This window comes from Mustelus asterias, chromosome 22, assembly GCF_964213995.1.
Source record: "Mustelus asterias chromosome 22, sMusAst1.hap1.1, whole genome shotgun sequence".
In the NCBI taxonomy this organism is placed as follows: Eukaryota; Metazoa; Chordata; class Chondrichthyes; order Carcharhiniformes; family Triakidae; genus Mustelus; species Mustelus asterias.
The window spans coordinates 61,197,398-61,221,388 of NC_135822.1; the positions used below are offsets into that span (position 1 = coordinate 61,197,398).

The 23,991-nt window shown below is 44.6% G+C and overlaps 1 protein-coding gene across 2 annotated transcripts in view; it reads right to left on the bottom strand.

Moving 5' to 3' along the window:
• Positions 1 to 11,892, bottom strand: part of LOC144510104 (golgin subfamily A member 7-like) — a 34,815-nt gene extending 22,923 nt beyond the window's left edge. Inside the window, exon 1 of one of the 2 annotated variants that reach the window (XM_078239379.1) lies at positions 11,859 to 11,892. In XM_078239379.1, the coding sequence (XP_078095505.1) occupies positions 11,859 to 11,867 (9 nt within the window). In that variant the 5' untranslated portion in view covers positions 11,868 to 11,892. Of the gene's footprint in view, positions 1 to 2,305; positions 2,529 to 11,858 lie in introns of those variants that run through there. The other variant, XM_078239378.1, reaches the window with a different exon arrangement.
• Positions 11,893 to 23,991: the final 12,099 nt, after the last annotated feature.

Below are 23,991 nucleotides of genomic sequence, written 5' to 3' on the forward strand. Positions count from 1 at the left end.
GGTGGGCTGGGTAACCTGATGACGGAGATGGTCACAAGCACATATCGTGCCACCTAAAGAGGAAGAAACATGGAATAAACAGCCTTTTCTCCGATTGGTGGAAGTGGATGGACAAGGAAAAGGCAAACCAAATGGAAGGTAATTCCATCAGTACATTTTGCGACTAAAGGCGGCACAGTTAGTAGCACTGCTACCTCACAGCCTCAAGGACCCGATTCAATTCCGGCCTCGGATGACTGTGTGGAGTCTGCATATTCTTCCCATGTCAGCGTGGGTTCCCTCCGGGTGCTCCGGTTTCCTCCCACAGTCCAAAGATGTGCGGGTTGAGTGGATTGACCATGACAAATTGCCACTTAGCGTCAAGGGGGTGAGCAGGGTAAATACATGGGGTGATGCGGATAGGGCCTGGGTGGGATTGTCGTCAGTAAAGGCTCAATGGGCCAAATAGCCTCTTTCTATACTGGAGGGATACTTTGACTAAAGGATGAACTTCCAAGAAGATGTAACACATACCATAGCACAAAGTACACACATGCAACGCTTGTAAGAAATATTTGCATACTTGAATATTTTGTATACACACATCTAAATTCTATCATTTGTACAATACATGGAAATTTTCAGGAGTTGGTGATCACAATCATCTGCCAAACTGCATTATTATGGAAGACAGACAATTTTCTGCATTCAGACACACACAATACAGTGTAAAGATGGGGTAAATTTGAATGTTTTTCTTCGAATAGGCAGGATAAGAGGGCTGCATTTCTGTGGTCACCGAGTACAAGGTTTAAAAAAAAGTTAAAGTCGCCATAGTCCCGGATCTCTCCTTTGAGGGCAATGATTTTAACCAGAGGAAATCGTGGGTTTCCTCCGGGTGTTCTGGTTTCCTCCCACAGTCCAAAGATGTGCAAGTTACGTTAACTGGCCATGCTAAATTGACCCTCGTGTCAGGGGATTAGCGAAGTAAATATGTGGGGTTACGGGGATAGAGCCTGTGTGGGACTGTGATTGGTGCAGACTCGATGGGCTGAATGGCCTCCTACTGTACTGTAGGGTTTCTATGATCACTTCAGGCGAGGGGCATGGTTGAGGAGGCAGGGCCTTCATGAATAACTTCATACTGTGACTACAGAACTCATGTCCACTTGTCACATGCAGAACTAACAGCAAGCACATTGCCATTGTGGTGCAAAACCAAAATGTCTTAACCGACCACTTCACAACTGCACTATTTTGATTTAACTACATCCATACTTCACGCAAAATCATCACCAATTGTGAGGTCAACTTGCACCCACTTGAAATTGGTTTGTCTCTATTGTTACACAATAGATTCTTACAGCCAACAAAGGGACAAACTTTTCAGCCCATCAATTCACTCAAACGTAGGGCGAGTTGAAACAACATTTGAACCACAAGAATTCTTTTCCTAATGTTTTCTTAAAAAAAGTTTATATATTGTCACAAGTTGGCTTACATTAATGCTGCAATGAAATTACTGTGAAAATCCCCTAGTCGCCACACTCCGGCACCTGTTTGGGTACACCGAGGAGAATTTAGCATGGCCTAACCCGCACGTCTTCAGGACTGTGGGAGGAAACCAGAACACCCGGAGGAAACCCACACAGACAGAGAAGGAGCGTGCAGATTGCACACAGACAGTGTCCCAAGTCGGGAATCGAACCCGGGTCCTTGGCGCTGTGAGTCAGCAGTGCTAACCACTCTGCCACTGTGCCACCCTTGCAATATTTTAGTTTTACAAGCTTACTGCCAAATGCTGCACCTTGGAAAATAAAATCCTAGATGCATGACAGTCTTGAGTTCTCAAAGACATAAAGTCAGTGCAGTCAGTGATCTGACAGTGAGAGATTGAGCACATGGAAATTTGAACAAGCAGATCTAGCAACAATTCTGTATCTTCTGTCCCTTTGGGACCATTTGATTTGTGGAGGTACAAAAGGCTTTGGGGAGGCTGGCTCCCTGCTACAGGGCTCCAGCCCCAGGCAGCAAAAAGTGCGCAATGTTTCCCTTACATGTGTTAAACAGGGAGTTCTGTCCTGAATACAATTGCGTTCTATGTGGAAGTTAATCAAACTGGAACGCTGGCTGAGAGAACTGAATGTGAAGTTTCAGAAAAACAGAAATCCCAAGAGCCTAATCTTAAAGAAAAACAATCAATTAGAAGGTTGTTAAACATTTAAGTCGACACAAGTGAAAGAAAAAGCACAAACATTTAGTAGCAAAGAGTTCATGGAAAGATAGATCGCCAACAGCAGAACTGGTTAGAAGACAAATAACTCACCTGGCAAAGTATCACCAGGTTGAGTATTCCTGTGAGACCATAACCCAACAGGAATACCCCAGGGGCAAGGACCAAAACATACAGCAGAGAGTTCAACATTCAATCCAGTCTAATCGCTGCCGTTGCAATAAAGTGCTAATAAAGGCAGGTGTTGTGTGATGTGGTCAACTATCCTCAAACAAATGCCCACAAGGTTGTGAATGTAGCCCAATCCATCACGCAAACCAGCCTCCCATCCATTGACTCTGTCTACACTTCCCACTGACTCGGCAAAGCAGCCAGCATAATTAAAGACCCCACGCACCCCCGACATTCTCTCTTCCAACTTCTTCCTTCGGGAAAAAGATACAAAAGTCTGAGGTCACGTACCAACCGACTCAAGAACAGCTTCTTCCCTGCTGTTGCCAGACTTTTGAATGGACTTACTTTGCATTAAGTTGATCTTTCTCTACACCCTAGCTATGACTGTAACACTACATTCTCACTCTCTCGTTTCCTTCTCTATGAACGGTATGCTTTGTCTGTATAGCGCGCAAGAAACAATATTTTTCACTGTATGTTAATACATGTGACAATAATAAATCAAAATCAAAGGAAAATTAATTTCCAATCACAGGAATATGATATGAACGTCACAAGAGCTGGAAGTCACTAGATATTGGCTGGTGTAAGTTGAGTACATCCAAAGCATATGAAGTAGAAACCAGCAGCATGATGACTTGACACACTACAAGCTCATTCCTTATCAGCACAACTAATGCATTAGGAAAGAACCATGAAGTCATATATCCTCCAGCAATTCTACATCGTTTGTCAGTAAATAAAACTAAATACATGTGCGAATTGCATAATGCAGCCTGGTTTCTTTGACACTTCCCTTACAATGCCACATTCAATCAAATCTTCACATGGAGAAATACAATGGAGTCACCTGTTGACACTTTTGGGGGCAGTGGGTTGGAGAGGATTTTAATCCTCAAACAAAAAGGGTATGTTGTCAGGCGGATGTGAGAAATGCTCAAGGAAATTTCAAATTGACCCTAACCACCCACTTCCAGTCTAAAAGTAGTAAGGGCAGAGCAGTTTGGTCACTAAAATATTATAATGGGGCAGCACGGTGGCACAGTGGTTAGCACTGCTGCCTCACAGTGCCAGGGACCCAGGTTCGATTCCCAGCCTCAGGTCACTGTCTGTGTGGAGTCTGCACATTCTCCCCGTGTCTGCGTGGGTTTCATCCGGGTGCTCCGATTTCCTCCCACAGTCCGAAAGACGTGCTGGTTAGGTGCATTGGCCATGCTAAATTCTCCCTCAGTGTACCCGAACAGGTGCCGGAGTGTGGCAGCCAGGGGATTTTCACAGTAACTTCATTGCAGTGTTAATGTAAGCCTACTTGTGACACTGATAAATGAACTTCAAACTTAATGAGGCTGCATGCCTTGGGTTGGGCCTCCATTTTAAATTTCATCCAAGCCGATCAGGTTCCATGGTCCTCAGTAAACCTGGCAGCGCAAGGAAAGCGAGCATCTTAAATGTAAATGTCTTTCTCTTTACCTGCTGGATCAGCGTACCTGCCTCTCCACCCATCTCCCACTTCCAATAATCAAACAACGACAAGCCCAGTCACAATCTCCCAACAACCCAACCCTTCAACCCCGTTTCTCAGACCCGGATACACAATCCGCCCTCCTGGCTGTGGCCTGCTGCCACAGGCATTCCCAGCCAACAGTCAATCTCATTGGCTCAATTTTACAGTCGCAGCCAATCTCTGGCATTAAATTAATATCTGAGCACCTGTGATACACTGACAATATCCACCAGCCTCCTCACCCCCCTCCAAAACACTAAGTACTCGAGCAAGAGAGTGAAAATAAAATACATATACTGATTTTTTTTTAAAAATATCATGTTGCCTGGGCTTTCAAGTACAAAACCCTCAACTGATAATCAGTTTCAACTGACAGAAATGACCAGGCAAGAAGGTAGAACCCAGCATGGTGAGGCTAGGCTTGAAGCAAACTAGCTCTGTTGCACAGCCAATTGAAGAACTCCAGTTTCAACTGGCCTGCTCTGTGCAGCGATATGCAGACTTTGGATGAGACACCCACATTATACAGGTTGCACAATGCTGGCATGACAACAACACCATCACTCTTCCAGATAATTTTTGTGCTTCTTGCCATGATGAGAGTCCAAAGCCAGATGTGCGCTCTGGCAACCACAGGAATGTGTGAGCAGACCGTTGGGAATATGATGGGCTGGAGGGGGTGGGAATGGGATCTCACAGACAATGGTGCCCCCATTTGACATCTGCAACCTGATCACTGGCTGGCGATCAAGAATCCCTAGCTTGCTCTCTGAACTCTCAACTGTTCCATTCCATATGTTGCCCTGCTTTAGCTCAAGATAAGAATCATGCCTGGGGCCTTCCATTCTGTGCAGCTTGATCACACATTGCCTTTTGGCAAATTCAACATCCTGGGAGCTCAAGCCAATACAAATATTTCTTTGCTTTATTTTTCCGAAAAGGCAGGAGCACTGAATCCACCAGCATGACTATCTTTCCTCAGCGCCAAAACAAGTGCTCCACCAGAGAGAGATTAGTGGGGTGGGGTGTATTCTTGTTGTACCCATTTTCATACTATACTGACATAGAGATACTTAATCCTGAAATATAAGCAGAAAATGCTCAGCAGATCAGGCAGCATCTATGGGAAAACAAACGGATGACTTTTCACCAGAACAGGAAATAAATTAGAGGATTTAAGCAATTTCAGAAGCAGGGAAAGTGGGTGGGGATGCAAAGTACAGAAGGCTACATCTACAATTATTGAATCCTCCAACGCAGTAGGAGGCCATTCAGTCCATCAAGTCCACACCAACCACGATCCCACCCAAGCCCTATCCTCATAACCACATGCATTGACTCTAGCTCGTCCCCCTGACGCCAAGGGGAAATTTAGCATGGCCAATCCACCTAACCCGCATATCTTTGGAGGAAACCGGAGCACGGGGAAGAAACCCACACAGGCACAGGGAGAATGTTCAAACTCCACACAGACACAGTGACCTAAGCCGTGAATCGAACCCAGGTTCCTGGCGCTATGAGGCAGCAGTGCTAACCACTGTGCCACCATGCTGCCCATCCATCAATCCAAGGAAATTGCATGACAAAGGAGACAATACCAGAAGGCCAAATGAGACGGCACCGAGGCAAGCAAAAAAATCTATAAATCGGAACTGCAGAATCAATGACTTTGAGATGGCGCCAGAGTGAGGCAACTTCTTGCAAGCTGTCCCCAGCATGCCCTCTAATTCTATCTTTTACTCTCGTTCTATGCTCCTAAAACTGAACTCTAGCTCTTTTCTCCCTAATAATGCTCTTTTTAAATCTCTTCTGCACCCTCTCTCCTTTCCTTCTCCTCTATGTACTCTATGACCAATATATTTTGTTTGTATAGGGCGCAAGAAACAATACTTTTCACTGTATTCCAATACATGTGACAATAATAAATCAAATCAAAACAAAAAAAAGAGTGTTGTCCAGAGAAATGGGAGCAGAAGTTATGACCTGAACTGTTGAACTCAATGAATCAGAGGGCCGTAAATGCATCCTGGAAAGATGAGGCGCTGCTGCAGCTTACATCAAACAATGAACAGTGTAGGAGGTAGAGGTCAGCGTGGGAGTGGGACAGCAAATTTAAATGGCAGGTAGCCAGAAATTCAAGGTCACACTGGTGGACTGAACAGAGGCGTATTACAAATCTCCATCTGTCTCCCGGATGTCGAGCTGACTGTATTGTGAGCAGCTAATACGGTAAACAGAAGCACAGGTAAATCGTTGTTTTACCTGAAGGAACATTTTGGGGCAAGGTCAGGGATAAAGTGGCAGGTGTTGCATCCCCTGTGCTTGCATGAAGGTGCGTAGGAAGAGAAGTGATTGTTGGGGGTGATTGGTGAGGATGTTGCAGAAGGAATAGGTTCTTGGGAATGCTGAAAGGGAAAGGGGAAGGGGAGGGGTGGGGGGGGGATGAAGAGATATGCTTGCTTTATACATGGTCATGCATTCTGTGGGAATGTGCCGGTGGAGGAATTGTGGTATTTCCTCAACAGAAAGGTACCAGACAACTGTGAAGAATAACTTCACTTTCATCAACACAGAGGGTTTTCCTCCGAACCGTCACAGTCCGAGGTGATCATGTGGCAAAGAAATCAATAGACAGAGAAAAAAAGTACTCTTCTTCAAACATACTGAAGTCAAAAAACCTTCAGCTTAAAGTCATGTAACCTTTTTGCAACAGCATGTCTGGGCTTTTCCATTTGCTTTTCACAACAGTGGTTCACACTGATGACAGAATCCTTCTGCAGAACTTCCTCACAACTGGTTCGCTCTTGGCAAAACATTGTCGCCCCCCCCTCCTTACAAACTTCAACTCATTGTATTTCCTCCTTGCTCCATCAAGTACCCCGCCAAAAGCCAAGTCAACCTTCAACCAAGCTTTAGCCAGCAGCTGCTGTCGTGATCTGAGGTGGCTTTCCTGCCGTCAAGGAGAAGAAAATATCCCAAACAATATCCCAGCTGAAAATATCCCAACCAGGAGCAGCACCTTAAACCACAGCAAACCTCCAGAAAGACCAAATCAGTGAAAGAGATCTACCCTCTGATCCAAAGCTTGTGGGTTCAAACCCCACTAACAACCTTCAACACAATCTGGTGAACACTCCAGTGCGATATTAAGTGAATTTGGCATTATTGGAACTCCAGTCTTGCAACTGAATTATTAAAAACATAGAAACTAGAAGCAAGAGTAGGCCACTTGGCCCCATTCATTTCCCCCCCCATATCCCTTGATCCTTTTAGCCCCAAGAGCTATATCTAATTTCTTCTTGAAATCAGACAACGTTTTGGCCTCAACTACATTCTGGGGTAGTGAATTCCACACATTCACCACCCTGAGTGAAGAAATTTTTCCTCACCTTGAATCAAGGTCTTGCCTGCCTGTTCAGTAAACCTAATAAGATCCTTTGGCGTTATCCAAAGAGGAGCAAAGGAGTGCTCACTGTGCCCTAGCCAACATGTATCTCTGAACAAGGTCATTTTTCTCCTTCACTCTGTAAAACTGGGCACAAAATGGCTGCTTCAGTTCCTAAAAAAAAAAGTGATTGCAGGTTCCAAACTGTTTTGAGACACCTTGCTTTATCTTGGCACTCAACTGCATTCTCAATTTGCAACAAAAAGTGGTTCAAGGTACACCTAGAATCTCTACAGTACAGAATGAGGCCATTCAGCTCATTGAGCCTGCACCAACAACAATCCCACCCAGGCTGTATCCCCTTAACCCCACATATTTACCCTGCAAACCCCCTGACACCAAGGGCTAATTCAGCATGGCCCAGCAACCTAACCCGCATATCTTTGGACTGTGGGAGGAAACCGGAGCAGCCGGCGGAAACCCTCACAGACACGGGGAGAATGTGCAGACTCCACACAGTCACCCAAGGCTGAAACTGAACCTGTATCATAACTCTTGGTGACTCAGCAGATAAATTGGTCCAAAGCTAGCTCTTCAGTTTTTTTTTAAAAAAGGGATTTAATTTTAACAAGAGAAGGCTGATAGGCCATCAAGCCTGTCAGATGACATCACATCATTTCACAATGAAACTTGAAGCAATTTGTCAATGTCCATAGAACACAAGAGACTGACTCACTTCCTAAAATGTGCCAAAAAGCAAGCTTTACGAAACAAACCATGCTTTTTATAGAAACCCTACAGTGCAGAAGGAGGCCATTCGGCCCATCGAGTCTGCACCGACCACAATCCCACCCAGGCCCTACCCCCACATATTTACCCGCTAATCCCTCTAACCTACGCATCCCAGGACTCTAAGGGGCAATTTTTTTAACCTGGCCAATCAACCTAACCCGCACATCTTTGGACTGTGGGAGGAAACCGGAGCACCCGGAGGAAACCCACGCAGACACGAGGAGAATGTGCAAACTCCACACAGACAGTGACCCGAGCCGAGAATCGAACCTGGGACCCTGGAGCTGTGAAGCAGCAGTGCTAACCACTGTGCTACCGTGCCGCCCCTTTGAACCAGGTTTTTCTTACTGCACCAACTGTGAAGTGCAAGGAAGGAAATGTGGCTGTGGGCATAAGTTGAGGGAAAGGGCACTTGACATCACATGTAGCACACAAGTGTAGGCACCAAAGTATCATGGACTGACAGTGGTTCAAAATGGCATCAGATGATGGAAAGTTAAACAGGCCATTTATCAGGATAATTTCAACAAAACATTGTGACTTCGAAACTCGTTTCCTCCTTTATTCAATTGAATTTGAGGGTGGAACCGAGACTTCATTTTAAGAGCCCTTGATTAAATCTTCTGTTGAAATAAACTGAAATGTCAGATGTTTTGAGGTAGTACCAGATTTTCATGTTATATTGAAGGAGAGGCAACAGAGCTTATACAAAATCAATAACAGCTTATATACTGATTTGAACATAGTAAAACACCCACACAACAACAGAAAATGCTGGAAAATCTCAGCAGGCCTGACAGCATCTGTGGAGAATAGAGCCCAACGTTGAGTCTAGATGACCCTCCGTCAGAGCACCTGATGCTTCACAAAAATGTCAAACCAACTTTGAGAGCAAGGCACATAATGAGATATTAGGACAGATAACCAAAAGCTTGGTGGAGGCAGTGGATTTTAGGGGTTGCCCTAAAGGAAGAGATAAAGTAAAAAGTTTATTTATTAGTTACAAGTAAGGCTTACATTAACACTGCAGTGAAGTTGCTGTGAAATTCCCCTAGTTGCCACATTCTGGTGCCTGTTCGGGTCAATGTGCCTAACCAGGCAATTGCAGAGCTGAAGGACCAGCGAGCGGAAAGCACAGGCACCAACAGTGAATGGAGTGATGAAAATAGGGATTGTGCAAGTGGACAATATGGAGGGATGCAGTGAGCTCAGATGGTTGGAGGGTGAAACTACTCATTTCCATCACCATGTCACAGAATTTAGTGGACAACAAAAATAAATCCATAGTAAAAGTTCAGAATTTACCCGGTTCAATAGTCACAGGCACTCTTAAGGCAGAATGCAATCAACTGTTCCACAACTAAACAATGGCCCAACAGTTACACACTGTAACATCTTGCAAATCTGACACCAAATATTTTTGCAAGCATTATTTTGCAAGAGTCTTGCAAAACATCAAACTGCTGACATTCACAGCACCAAAAAACATGGTGAGGTGAATGTAATACAGAAATAGTCCACATGTCTGAAGGTGCGAACAGCATAAAGAGTCTTAAGCAGCAATGTGAAGGGCAGGGGAATTTAGAAGCATTGGCACAATTGTGAAATCATATTTTCAGATGTTAAGAAACATGAGATCAGCTAAACCACTCATTTATCTTCCAGGCTGTATCTCTCTCACACATAAAGAAAGCAATCAATCCACTGTCACAGAAGCTTTAGCATCATGGCAACTTCTGAGAATAGCCACATATTTGCTGGCAACCACATCTTCAATAAATGCAATGAATCAGCAACACAATTAAAAAAGCTTTTAGATTTTTATCCAAAAACAATATCGTAAGATGTGATATGCTGCCAGCACAATTAAAGCATTTCCAAGTGCAAATCTCTTCCTTAAGAGAATGGGTGTTGTCGATTTGGCAGTGATTGGAGGTTGGGGAGGGAAAAGGGAATAAAATTATTGACCAGGGCAGTTGCAATCTCATGTCCCCTAGGCAGATTGCAATGTGGGCTTCAACTGCCAGTTGCAACAGGCACTCTTCAACACAGGGTGTATCAGATTTGTAGTCAAGGATCAAGGAACAACAAAATGCATCACTCAAAAGGAGGAGCTAAAAGAGCAGTTGTGCCAACAGTACACAAGTCCAATTAATTAAAAGAACAATCACCACTTTTAAAAGTAACTTCAAAAATGAAGTCCAGTATCCTCAGATGTAAAACATCATGACACACATCATTTCATTTGCCAAATATATCACACATAAAAGTGGAATAGAGGGAAAAAAATCTCCTTCCCACAAAGAAGTTTTGAATTAAATATCAGCAACATGAGACCCCCCCCCGGACAGTGAACACAGTTTTATGTAAAATCAGGTGAAAGATCATAACACTGATTAATACAGGGAAACTTCCTTGTCTCCTCTTCCTTCTGCTACCCCTATTTGTTTTGAACTTGAACCTTGCAAAATGACTGCATACAAACAAGGAGGAAGTCACCGATTTTAAAAAGAGAAGGGAGATTTGTATTTATGTGGCAACTTTCACAGCCCCAGGGCACTTGCAAAAGCAGAGCTCACAGCCCATAAAGTGCTGTCAAAAGGGTAGCCACAGGAGTATTCCAGGGAACACAAGCAACCAGCAATGTGATCATTTCTTTTCAAAGTAATGTTGGTTGGAAAGGGATGAATATTGTCTAGGACTCGGGGGGGGAATAGATTAAATTGAATTGATTTGTCACATGTATTGGGATATAGTGAAAAGTATTGTTTTGTGCAAGCTATACAGACAAAACATATCATTCAGAGCTGATATAGAAGGAAAAGAGAGAGTGCAGAATGTAGTCTTACAGTTATAGCTAAAACGTGGAGAAAGTTCTGCTTAATGTGTGGTCAGGCTCAAGAACAGCTTCTTAAAGATTTTAAAAATTTATTAGTGTCACAAGTAGGTTTACATTAACGATGCAATGAAGTTACTGTGAAAATCCCCCAGTCACCACTCCGACATCTGTTCAGGTACGCCGAGGGAGAATTTAGCACAGCCAATGCACCTAACCAGCACATCTTTCGGACTGTGGGAGGAAACCAGAGAACCCGGAGGAAACCCATGCAGACTTGGGGAGAACGTGCAGACTCCGTACAGGCAGTGACCCAAGCCAGGAATTGAACCCTGGTCCCATGAGGCAGCTGTGCTAACCACTATCAGACTTTTGAACAGACCTACCTTATATTAAGCTGATCTTTCCCTCCACCTGAGCTATGACTGTCACACTATATTCTGCACTCTCTCCGTACGGTATATCTTGTCTGTTTAGCACACAAGAAACAATGCTTTTCACTGTATCTCAGTGCATGTGGCAGTAATAAATCAAATCAAAAAGTCTGATGGCAGCAGAGAAGTTGTTCTTGAGATGGCTGTTCTTCGTCGAAATAACGTTAGGATTTTATTTTGTTCGTGTTTAAAGCCTCATCCAAATGAGTTTGATTATTCCGTGGTCGTTTTTTTGTGATTATCTGATCAGCAGCGTTTCAGAGGGCGGCTGAAATTCACCATCAGGCTCTGGGAGTGAAGGGCGGAGCGGTTTCCCGGGGACACCCAGCTGCTCCTGCCCCGGGGAAGGATGGGGGAGGTGGGGAGGCCGGGGTGGGGAGTGTTTATCCTTGGCCTTCGAGCAACTGCAGAGCCCTCCGCAACCCGCCCGTCCCCTCGCCGAACCGCCAACACCCTCATTCCCTTTCCGCTCCCCCCCACAGCCGCCGGGCTACCATCCACCCGATCTCCTCTTCCCTTACCTCCGCCATCTTGAGCCGCCGCCTTGCTTCCGGGTTGCTGGGTCCCACGCTCAGGGTTCCGCCTGGAACAAAAGGGCCGCCTTCCACAGTGTCTCCAAGAACAGCATTGCCACCTCAAATAGTCTTTCACAATTAACATTGAATGCACCTTTAATTTGTTAAATACCCTGTTTCTTTACATTGTTCAGAATTATATACACCTTTAGATTGTTAAATATCTTGTTTCTTAACATTGTTCAGAATTACATACACCTTTAAATTATATATCCTGTTTCTTTACATTGTTCAAATTTATATGCGCCTTCACGTTGTTATATACCCCATATCATAGAATCCTACAGTGCAGAAGAAAGGCATCCAGCTCATTGAGTCTATACCAACTACAATTCCCGTAACCCTCATTTACCCTGCTAATCCCACTAACATTAGGGTCAATTTAGCATAGCCAATCCACCTAACCCACACATTCCACGGGCGCAGTTGACGCCGTCCGCGCCCGTTGGGCACCACAGGGGCTGGGGTGCATTATAGACCCCGATAATCACATTTTGATTTGATGTTTTAAGCTTCCTTTGTACTTCCGTTAAGTTCGGGCTGTTCCCCCTCCTTTTGGGGAGCTGCCCCTTTTACTTTGTCCCTGAGTAAATTTGAGTTGGTTTGTTTGGTTTGACCGAAAAGAGGCCTAACCCACACATCATTGGACTGTGGGTGGAAACCGGAGCCCGGAGGAAACCCACACAGACACGGGGAGAACGTGCAAACTCCACACAGACAGTGACCCATGGCCAGAATTGACTCCAGGTCCCTGGCGCTGTGAAGCAGCAGTGCTAACCACTGTGCCCACTGTGTTTCTTTACATTGTTCAAATTCATATACACCTTTAAATTGTTAAATACCCTGTTTCTTTACATTGTTCAGATTTATATACACCTTTAAATTGTTATATAACCTGTGTTTTTAAAAAAAATTTAAGTATATTTATTCGTGTCACAAGTAGGCTTACATTAACACTGCAGTAAAGTTACTGTGAAAATCCCCTAGTCGCCACACTCCGGTGCCTGTTCGGGTACACTGAGGGAGAATTTAGCACGGCCAATGCACCTAACCAGCATGTCTTTCGGACCGTGGGAGGAAACCGGAGCACCCAGAGGAAACCCACACAGACATGGGGAGAACGTGCAGACTCCACACAGACAGTGACCCAAGCCGGGAATCGAACCCGGGTCCCTGGCGCTGTGAAGTAGCAGTGCTAACCACTGTTCAGATTTAAAGTTATTTTATTTATATGTTTCTGTATTTATTACATCAGGAAAGTCGTTTGGAGTAGAAACAAAGAAACCTCTCATCTCAACCCAGGAAATAGTAATTTAGAAAATGTATATAATTTAATTTAATATTTAATTTGATCGTATAATTTAAAACATTACAAACTCATTAGCATCTTGTTACAGATATAATTTGCGAGATTGTCAATATTTACTATTTATGGACATGAATTGTTTAAAAATGTTCAGCCTTCACAGTGGCACAGTAGTAAACAGTGCTGCCTCACAGTGGCAGGGAACCAGGTTCAACTCCCAGCTTTGGTCATGGTCTGTGTTGGTTTCCTCTGGGTGCTCCAGTTTATTCCCGCAGTCCAAAAGATGTGCTGGTTAGGTGCATTGGCCATGCTTAATTCTCCCTCAGTGTACCCGAACAGGTGCCGGAGTGTGGTGACTAGGGGATTTTAACAGTAACTTCATTGCAGTGTTAATGTAGGCCGACATTAATAAATAAACTTTGAAACATAGAATTTCCCAGAATAAAAAAACAGGGAAATAAGGACACTGGTCCAAACTGTTTTATTTTTACCTATTCGGAAAACAGCCAGAACCAGACCATTTGGCTCAACTAGTCAAGCTGGTGCTTCTAGCCCACACAAATCTAGTGCTATTCCATCTACTTCATCTCAACTTTTCAGCATATCTTTCTGTTCCATTGCTCCCTGTGATAGCAAGTTCCACATTCCAATTGCTCTCTGAGTAAATAAAGATCTCCATATTTCCTTGCTGAATTTATTAATAGTGGTACAGTGGTTAGCACTGCTGCCTCACAGGGCCAGAAACCATGATTCAATTCCTAGCTTGCGTCACTGTCTGTGCGGAGTCTGCACGTTCCCCCCGTGTCTGCGTGGGTTTCCTCCGGGTGCTCCGATTTCCTCCCAGAGTCCGAAAGACATGCTGGTTAGTTGCATTGGCCATGCTAAATTCTCCCTCAGTGTACCCAAACAGGTGTCGGAGTGTGGCGACTAGGGGATTTTCACAGTAACCTCATTTCAGTGTTAATGTAAGCCGACTTGTGACAGCAATAAATAAGCTTTAAACTTTAACTGTCTAGTTATGGGCCCTAGTTTTGTATTCTCCCACAAGTGGACATTTTCTCTCCACATCTGTCTCATTAAACACATTCATGATTTCAAAGATCTCTGTCAAGTCTCCTCTATACCTTCTATTTTTTCTAATTGAAAAAACAACAGGCTTTTCAATTTTCCTGATGGCTACCATTCTGGGTATCATCCTTGGAAATTGCTTTTCTGTTTTTTGCAATGTTTTTGCATCCCTTCTATTGTGATGATACTGTGCCTTTAAGAAATATGTTTACATCATATTTCTTGTGAGAGGCAGTGTTTTGTTGCAAGGAGTCAATACATCTGAAAGAACATGCAGCTTCACGCTGAGATTGCAAGATAATAACTCATTTTAGCCAATGGCCTAATTGTCTAAACAGAGTTAATGCATTTGTGTTTACTTGGGTTTTTCCCCTCAGTGTTTCAGAGTAGAGTTGATTGACAGGGACCGAGTCATGTGCTAATGGGAGGAGTTATGCATGCAAGGAAGTTATCCAGTTTCTTTTTCACTTTTAAAAAAACAAGCCTGGACTGCTGGAAGTCAACTGTGGTTCTCTCTCTCTGAAAAGACCTCTCTGAGAGCTCTCGGACTGTTAGCCTAAGTACAAGCACATAAGCCAGTGTTTTGCTAACTGATTTTGAAGATGGGTTTAAATCTGTAAGCGGAATATTACTTGAATTGGAACTTATATAGTGATAGATTAGCAGTTAAAAATTGTATGCCTAATTGTTCAATTGTTCAGGTATTTCATTTGATATAGTTAACTTTGTTGTTAAATAAAGTTTGTTTTGATAAAAGATTCCCAGTATGTCTGCAAAATCGCGCCTAGAGTAAAACATCGTATCCTCACATTAATGCCAAAAATAGCAAATTGTTGGGGTGGACTCTGACTTCATAATGTACCTTGGGATTTCTAATCTTGTACCTTAACATCATGTATGGGGACTAAAACCGTACGCAGTCCCATGCTCTGATCCAAGTTTAACATAATTGCACTACTTTTGAATTCTATTTCACTGGAAATACATTCCAGTGTTGTTTTTATGGCTCTGCTGACCTGAAAAGCCGCTTTTAATGGTCTGTTCAATCTGTATGTCTTTGCTTTTACCCCAACATTCAGTTTCCTATTTTCTAAGGTGCTGATGATGGACAGAGCCACAACTGCCAGCGAGAACTGAGAATTCGGCACTCAGCCAAATCTCCATTCACAGCAGCGGGACTGGAGAATCCCAGCGCGGACAATGTCGGAGAAACCCGGCCGATGTTTCTGTTTTCCCCACCAAAGTGCATCACCTCACGTTTATCTATGTTAAAGTTGATTTGTCATTTAACTTCTCAGTCTGCAAGTTCTCTGATGTGGCGGCACGGTAGCACAGTGGTTAGCACTGCTGCTTCACAGCTCCAGGGACCTGGGTTCGATTCCCGGCTTGGGTCACTGTCTGTGTGGAGTTTGCACATTCTCCTCGTATCTGCGTGGGTTTCCTCCAGGTGCTCCGGTTTCCTCCCACAGTCCAAAGATGTGCGGGTTAGGTTGATTGGCCATGCTAAAATTGCCCCTTAGTGTCCTGAGATGTGTAGGTTAGAGGGATTAGCGGGTAAATATGTAGGGATATGGGCGTAGGGCCTGGGTGGGATTGTGGTCGGTGCAGACTCGATGGGCCGAATGGCCTCCTTCTGCACTGTAGGGTTTCTATGATTTCTATGTCTCCCTGTGAGGTGTTGCATTCTTCCTCAGCGACAGCTATATCCTCCTGTTCGGAATTATCTGCAACATTTAAGTTGAGTTACTTGTCCCTAAGTCCAGATCAGTAATGAACAACAGTGTTCCCGGCACTGATCCTGATTTCTACCTTCCTCCAATCCAAGGGTGAAATTCTCCATCTTTGCGACCAAATGGTGGATGATTCCGGAAGCGCCTTTCCTGCTGGCCATAATGGTGGGATCTGGCAGGCCAGATTCTGCTCTTGGAACCTCATTAATTATTCTCAGGCAGGTTCCCCTCCGAACCTCCTGGCGGGCTGGCAGCTGATTCCTCTCCCCTCCCGTCGTCAGCTGGCGGGTTCGATGCCTTTTGTTGCACTCAGCTCAAAGTCTCTTGTGAACTGAAGGCCTCCTTTTGCAGGCCAATTTTTATCCATTGTGTTTCAAAGCGACATAATTTCCCACTGGAGTGACCCACGATTGGATGACCTGTTGGGACATTCATGCGATGCAACTGAATGTAAATGGGCACTCACCCCACCAGCCACGGACAGACCGGCCCATCATCAGGAGAACTGCAATGCGATTTTATGATGTGGAGATGCCGGCTTTTGCTACCAAATAAACCTGTTGGACTTTAACCTGGTGTTGTTCGACTTCTTAATGTGATTTTATGTCAGTGGGTTTCCGGCTTTCTGGTTCCCGCTAGATTCTCTGCTCCTGCCCACCACAAAGCCCCACCATGGGCGGGATGGAAGAATTCTACCCCAAACAACTGCCCTTTACCCTGACTCTCTACTTCAGCTTTTAGCCAATTTGCAATCCAATCAACAATTTGTCCTCTGACTCTGCACACCCTAATCTTTCCTATCTGACTATTTTAGTTTTACTGATTTGTCAATCATTTCCCTTTCTATCCCAGTTGTACTCTTTCAAGCCTATCCTCTAATTAAACATCTATTTAATTACCTTCAATAAAAACTGAAGTAGTTCTTCATATTTCTGTCATTACTCATGAGTTTATCTCACTCATCCCTCCGTTACTTTTCATTTTTTTTAGTTATGTATCTGTTCAATACATTATTTCTTTTTACTTCTTTGATAATTTTGTTTTGTAATTCCTTTTTGTCTTTGTGATATTCTTCTTTATGTTCTCCTGGATTCTATATATTCCCTTTTGTCTCCCGCTGGTTTAGTATCCAACTACTTTATGGTGGCACAGTGGTTAGCACTGCTGCCTCACAGTTCCAGGGACCTGGGTTCTATTCCTGGCTTGGGCGACTATCTGTGTGGAGTCTGCACATTCTCCTCGTGTCTGCGTGGGTTTCCTCCAGGTGCTCTGGTTTCCTCGCACAGTCCGAAAGATGCGCTGGTTAGGTGCGTTGGCGATGTTAAATTCTCCCTCAGTGTACCCGAACAGGAGTGTGGCGACTGGGGGATTTTCACAGTAACTTCATTGCAGTGTTAATGTAAACATTCTTGTAACACTAGTAAATAAACTTTAACTTATTTGTTGTCTCCTTTTGCTCTCATTCATGATCCATCGCTGGTGCCACATCATTACCTTACTGGTTTTGGTTTTTTGAGGAACATATTTCTTTTCACTTCTGTTGATCACCCAATTCAAGTGTTCCATTCTTTCCTGTCTCTGCTACTCAAGACTTTCTTCCACTTTGATTGCATTTTATCTTTCCTCAACCACTACCGATGTTCTACATTCGTCTCACTCATTCCTAATTTTGAACATTACTACACTGGGGGAGATCGAGGTTGGGTCGGGTGGTGAGGGTGGGTGGGAGTGGGGGGTGGGGGGGAGGGGGGAGGCCAGTGATCAGCGGGAGTGGTCCAGTAGGCCAGCAATCAGGATGTTTCAGGAGCATCGGGGAGGCCAGTGATCAGGAGGCCGGCTTTGGGGGGCCGTGCACATGCCCCGATCTCTGCACTGACAGATTGGCGCATGCCCAGTGGCCAGTTCAGCACTATGCTGCTGGCCTCTCGGGTGGAGTGAGGCACCGTCCACCACTTTTCAGCGTGAATCTCTCTCAGACACTCCACATTTCACAGAATGTCGGAGATTCATTCAGGTAAGTACGCCCAAAAAAACCGGCAGGAAATTGTCCCGTTTTCCTGCCCGTTGGGCACTTAGTTTTGTTTTGGGAGAATCCCGGCCATGGTTTTTGCATTACAACAGAGTCATACTTACTGTTATGTTGGCCCTGAAAGCCATTCGACCCCCTGAATCTGTACCAACCACAATCCCACCCATGTCCTATTCCCGTAACCCCCACATATTTACCCTGCTAACCCCCCCTGACACTAAGGGTCAATTTAGCATGGCCAATCAACTGAACACGGACATCTTTGGACTGTGGGAGGAAACCGGAGCACCCGGAGGAAACCCACGCAGGCACGGGGAGAATGTGCAAACTCCACACAGACAGTGACCGAGACTGGAATTGAACCCGGGTCCCGAGCGCTGTGAGGCAGCAGTGCTAACTACTTTGCCACCATGTCCCCCCTTTCGTAGCCCTTTCCTGTGGCGCAGAATAAAGGGTGATGGTGATGGGAAACTGGTGTCAGCTGAATTCTTACACTTGCCATGGGGAAAAAGCAAGGGAGTGGGACTGATTAATCAAAAGCTGGCACAGGCACAATGGGATGAATGGCCTCATTTTGTGCTGTAATGATTCGACAACAACACTGGAAAAAATAACTTCTTTGACTGTAAAGCTCTTTTGGATGTCCTCAGCTGATAAAAGGTGTTACACGAATCCACGTTTTTCTAAATACATAAAGAAGCCTATATTAGTATTCACTTACATCAGATTAAAGCTTTTATGGGACAATTTAAAATTCATGGAATTTGATCCCGAGCCACTAGTACAAATTCCTGGGCGTATGTAACAAAACTACAAATGTCTTGTTCAGTCACCATGAACCAGTACTTCTGATAATACATTGCATGTGACCTGACATAATACCCCTATTGTTAGAAAGCAGCATATCCTCCAGGGACACTTTAATTCCTGGTGGGAGCAGACAGTGATGATGGATGGGAGGCAGTCCCAGTAGATTCTCATAGATAAATAATAACAGATAGTTCATTTGTGCTCATGGAAAGGGTAAATCGTTCGGATACTGCGTGGGATAACGGGGCTATTTCACAGTTCTGGACTCCAAAAAATGTAGCATTTCCAACATGACAAGGAAGATAAATCAGGGACGTTCAGGATGTGACCCTTAAGTCCCGCTCTGACACAACTCAAGTCCTGTTTGTGGCGCTATCTTTTAAACACTGCTTTATCCTGTTTGAATTTCATGGAGTTTGGAAGGGGCTCTCCTTCAGCCCAGGGTAAATCTACAAACTTTAAAATCATGGAGTTATAGAATAGTACAACACAGAATGAGACCATTTGGCCCTTCAACTTTTCGTCACGATGCCTCTGGTTCTTTTGCCAATCTCATAGAATCATAGAATCCATGCAGTGCAGAAGGAGGCCTTTTGGCCCATCAAAACTGCACCGACAACAATCCTACCCAGGCCCTAGGCCCATAACTTCACTTTTTACCCTACTAATCCCCTGACACTAAGGGACAATTTAGCATGGTCAATCAACCTAACCCGCACATCTTTGGAGTGTGGGAGGAAACCGGAGCTCCCGGAGGAAACCCACGCAGACACTGGGAGAATGTGCAGACTCCACACAGTGACCCGAGGCTGGAATTGAGCTTGGGTCCCCCGCGCTGTGAGGCAGCAGTGCTAACCACTATGCCACTGTGCCATCCTAAATCTCCAACAATCTGTACCTGCTGATCAGAGAATATTCACCAATTGGAAACAGTTTCTCTTTATTTATTCCAACAAAACCCTCTATGAATTAAAATGTGCAAAAAATACACTTAACTTAAGACTAAGAATTTGTGGCCTTAATTTTAACTTCCCGAGCCCACTGGAGAATGGTGCTGGCATGGTGGAGGTGGGTACAATCTGCAATTTCAAGTTTAAGGCAGCAAGGACACTCACTCCTTGTGGTCCTCTGTGGTCCTCTATAAACCCGCAGGAAGATAGTGGTGGCATGGCCATAATCCAGAACCAGGTGGGACTTGATGGTTTGAGTTATAAGGAGGGGCTGGATAGACTGGGACTTTTTTCCCTGGAGCGTAGGAGGCTGAGGGGTGATCTTATAGAGGTCTATAAAATAATGAGGGTCATCGATCAGTTAGATAGTCAACATCTTTTCCCAAAGGTAGGGGAGTCTAAAACTAGAGGACACGGGTTTAAGGTGAGAGGGGAGAGATACAAAAGTGTCCAGAAGGGCAACTCTTTTCACACAGAGGGTGGTGAGTGTCTGGAACAAGCTGCCAGAGGTAGTAGTAGAGGCGGGTACAATTTTGTCTTTAAACAGCATTTAGATGGTTGCATGGATAAGATGGGTATAGAGGGATATGGGCCAAATGCTAGCAATTGGGACTAGTTTTGTGGTTTAAAAAAAAGGGCGGCATGGACAAGTTGGGCAAAAGGGCCTGTTTCCATGCTGTAAACCTCTATGACTCTATATGATCTGTGCACTGGGATCAAATCCCACTAATCTGGTGGAGTTTAAATTCAATGAGTAAATCTGGAATTAAAAGCTGGTCTCAGGGATAGTGACTGTGAAACCATCATCGATTGCCAGAAAAAAAACCATCTGGTCTTTCAGGGAAGGAAATCTACAGTCCTTAGCGGACCCACAGAAATGTGGTTGTCTCTGTCAAGTCAATCAGTTCAAGGGCAAATAGGGATGGGCAACAAATGCTGGTCTTGCCAGAGGTGCCCCCACATTCCATGAAAGAATAAACAAAAAAACAACATGCAGAGGGAACCCATCATAGAATTTCTACAGTGCAGAAGCAGGACTTTCAGCTCATCAAGGCTGCACTGACCCTCTGAAAGAGCATCTTACTCAGGCCCACCTCTCCCCCACCAATCCCCCTAATCCCGCACATTTACCATGGCTAATCCGCCTAACCTGCATATCTTTCGAGTGTGGGAAGAAACTGGAGCACCCGGAGGAGACCTATGCAGACACGGAGAGAATGTGCAGACTCCACACAGACAGTCACCCAAGGCCAGAATCAAACCTGGGTCTCTGGCACTGTGAGGCAGCAGTGCTGTGCTGCCCATAATGACAAAGAACAAAGGACAAAGAACAATCCAGCAGATACAGGCCTTAGAGCCCTCCAAGCCTGTGTCGATCATGATGCCCTAACTAACTAAAAAAAAACTTCTGCCCTTTCTTGGTCTGTATCCCTCTATCCCCTCACTATTCATGCACCCATTCAGATGTCTCTTAAATGTTACTAATGTGCCTGCTTACACCACCTTCTCTGGCAGCGCGTTCCAGGCACCCATCACTCACTGCAAGAAAAAATTCCCCCCCCCGCACACTTCCCTTAAACCTTTGAGACAGTGTGGTCTAATCTGCAATTTTATCCCAAGGCCTCAGCAGTTTCTTCCCAGCCAGGCCAAGCCTGTCAGAAGCTGTAACGTGGATCAGAAGAGATTCACTCAAGTAAATTACTGGGCCAGACCAGCTCAATGATGTACATTTCATTTTAAATGGGAGGGTCCCGCAATGAAACCATGCCCACTCCCCCAGCGCCCCATGTTTTCCAACTCCTCTCTGCGAGACTTACCGGATAGCTGCGTGGAATTCCTCAGATCCTTGACAAGCAGCGTTCCGCCTTTGGAATTCCCACTCTTTCCCGCCGGATTGTAGGCAATGATTCCCATTGGGTGCAGCTGGTGGCGTGGGGAATTTCACAGTAACTTCATTGTAGCGTTAATGTAAGCCTTATTTGTTTCTAATAAATAAATGAACTTTAATGGGGTTGGCGGTGGAGAAGTGTGTCAAAGTCTGGATATGGAAATGAGCCCCGGGAGTCAAAACTTCTCCGGGCCTTGGTCTACATATTTCTCAATCACAGCACACCACTCCCCCTCTTCCCCCACAACCCCCCCTCACATGGCCTAGGTCTCGATGCAGATTCTGAAGTTCAATTTAACACATCTATGCCAAGCACAGAAGCTAAAACCTCGTACATCCCAAGGATGCTCTTGTTAAAAAAAGTCTTGCTTTTCACATTTAGGTCTAAACTTTATTTTTATTTATTCGTGTCACAAGTAAAAGGCTTACATTAACACTGCAATGAAGTTACTGTGAAAATCCCCTTGTTGCCACACTCTGGCACCTGTTTGGGTACATGGGGGCAGAATTTAGCACGGCCAATGCCCCTAAACAGCATGTCTTTTGGACTGTGGGAGGAAACCGGAGCACCCGGTGGAAACCCACACAGACACAGGGAGAACGTGCAGACTCCACGCAGACAGTGACCGAAGCCGGGAATCGAACCCAGGTCCCTGGTGCCGTGAGGCAGCAGTGCTAACCACTGTGCCACCGTGCCGCCCCCTTCTGAAGAGACTTATAAATGGGAGAAGTTGTTGATCAGACACAGTGAAAATAAAGAGCTCATTGACTGATAGTTGTCAGAGCTGACAAAGGGGCATTGATGGTTTCAAATAGCGTCATAATTCATTGTGAAAACTTTCCCATCGGCCTTTGGGTTTTTTTATAATTATTATTCTCCGCTGTAAAGAATCAACCCACTTTTCCAGCAGCACTAAGGACTTCTTGCACTTGTGCAATTCAGAGAAGCCATCCACACGGCAGAGAAAAAAGCCTCGCTGACCCATGCCCCCACTGTCTATTCACCAAGTGACTAAGGGCTTGACTGACCCTGGTAGTCAGGACTCAACAGTTCCCACGGCTCCCGTGGGGCCATGGCTGGAGAACATGTGTCGCACTGTCTGCTTTTCTGTGTCTATCTATATTTTTAGATCCTTTTCAAAAAAGAGTTGAGGTTGCCGCACATCTCAGTTTGACCAAAAAAAAGTTATGCTTCGCATCTGATCATTTAAATCTGTTACTCATGTCTGCGCAGTCAAAATGGTTCACTTATCAGTGAGGCTAGAGATCCGGGAAGCATATAAACAGTAACTGGGGAGTGGGGGCGTGGGAGGGAACAGAATTTCTTCTGTGAGGCAACAACAAGTGACGATTATGTAGCACCTATAACAATGCAACGCAAAGCACTTTGCAGGAGCAATTATCCAAACAACTTTTGAAAAAAGACACAAAAGTCTGCGGTCACGTGCCAACCGACTCAAGTACAGCTTCTTCCCTGCTGCCATCAGACTGGTTCTATCACATATTAAGCTGATCTTTTTCCTCACCCTATCGGTAACTGCAACACCCTCTCCTTTCTTTCTCCCCTATTTACTTTATGTGCAGTATGTTTTGTCTATATAGCTCACTTCATCACAATACATGTGACAATAATAAATCAATTCAGTTCAATTCAAGAAACATTTTAACATTAAGCCACATCAAGAATCATTTAGGAAAGATGACCATATATCTTAAAAAGATGAAACTGTCCCACTGTGGAGTAGATTTTAACTCCGTGCAACCATGTAAAGTGGGTAAAAGTGAATCAGCAACCAATTTTATATCTCTCATACCTTTTACTTGCATTGACTGAAAGGAATGCTAGCTTTTCATGACCTCAGGACATCCCAAACTTTACAGCCAATGAAATACTTCTGAAGTATGTATCTGGAACAAGCTGCCACAGGTAGTAGTAGAGGCGGGTACAATTTTGTCTTTTAAAAAGCATTTCGATAGTTATATGGGTACGATGGGTATAGAGGGATATGGGCCAAATGCGGGCAATTGGGATTAGCTTCGGGGTTTAAAGAAAAAGGGCGGCATGGACAAGTTGGGCCGAAGGGCCTGTTTCCATGCTGTAAACCTCTATGACTCTAAGTGCAGCCATTGTTGCAATGCAGGAAGTACGACAGTCAATTTGCACACAGCAAGCTCCTTCAAACAGCAATATGATAAAAGTCAAATAATCTGTTTTCGTGACACGAGGGATAAATATTGTCAAGAGCACCAGGAATAACTCCACTGTTCTACTTCAAAGTAGGGCTGGGGAATCTTTTA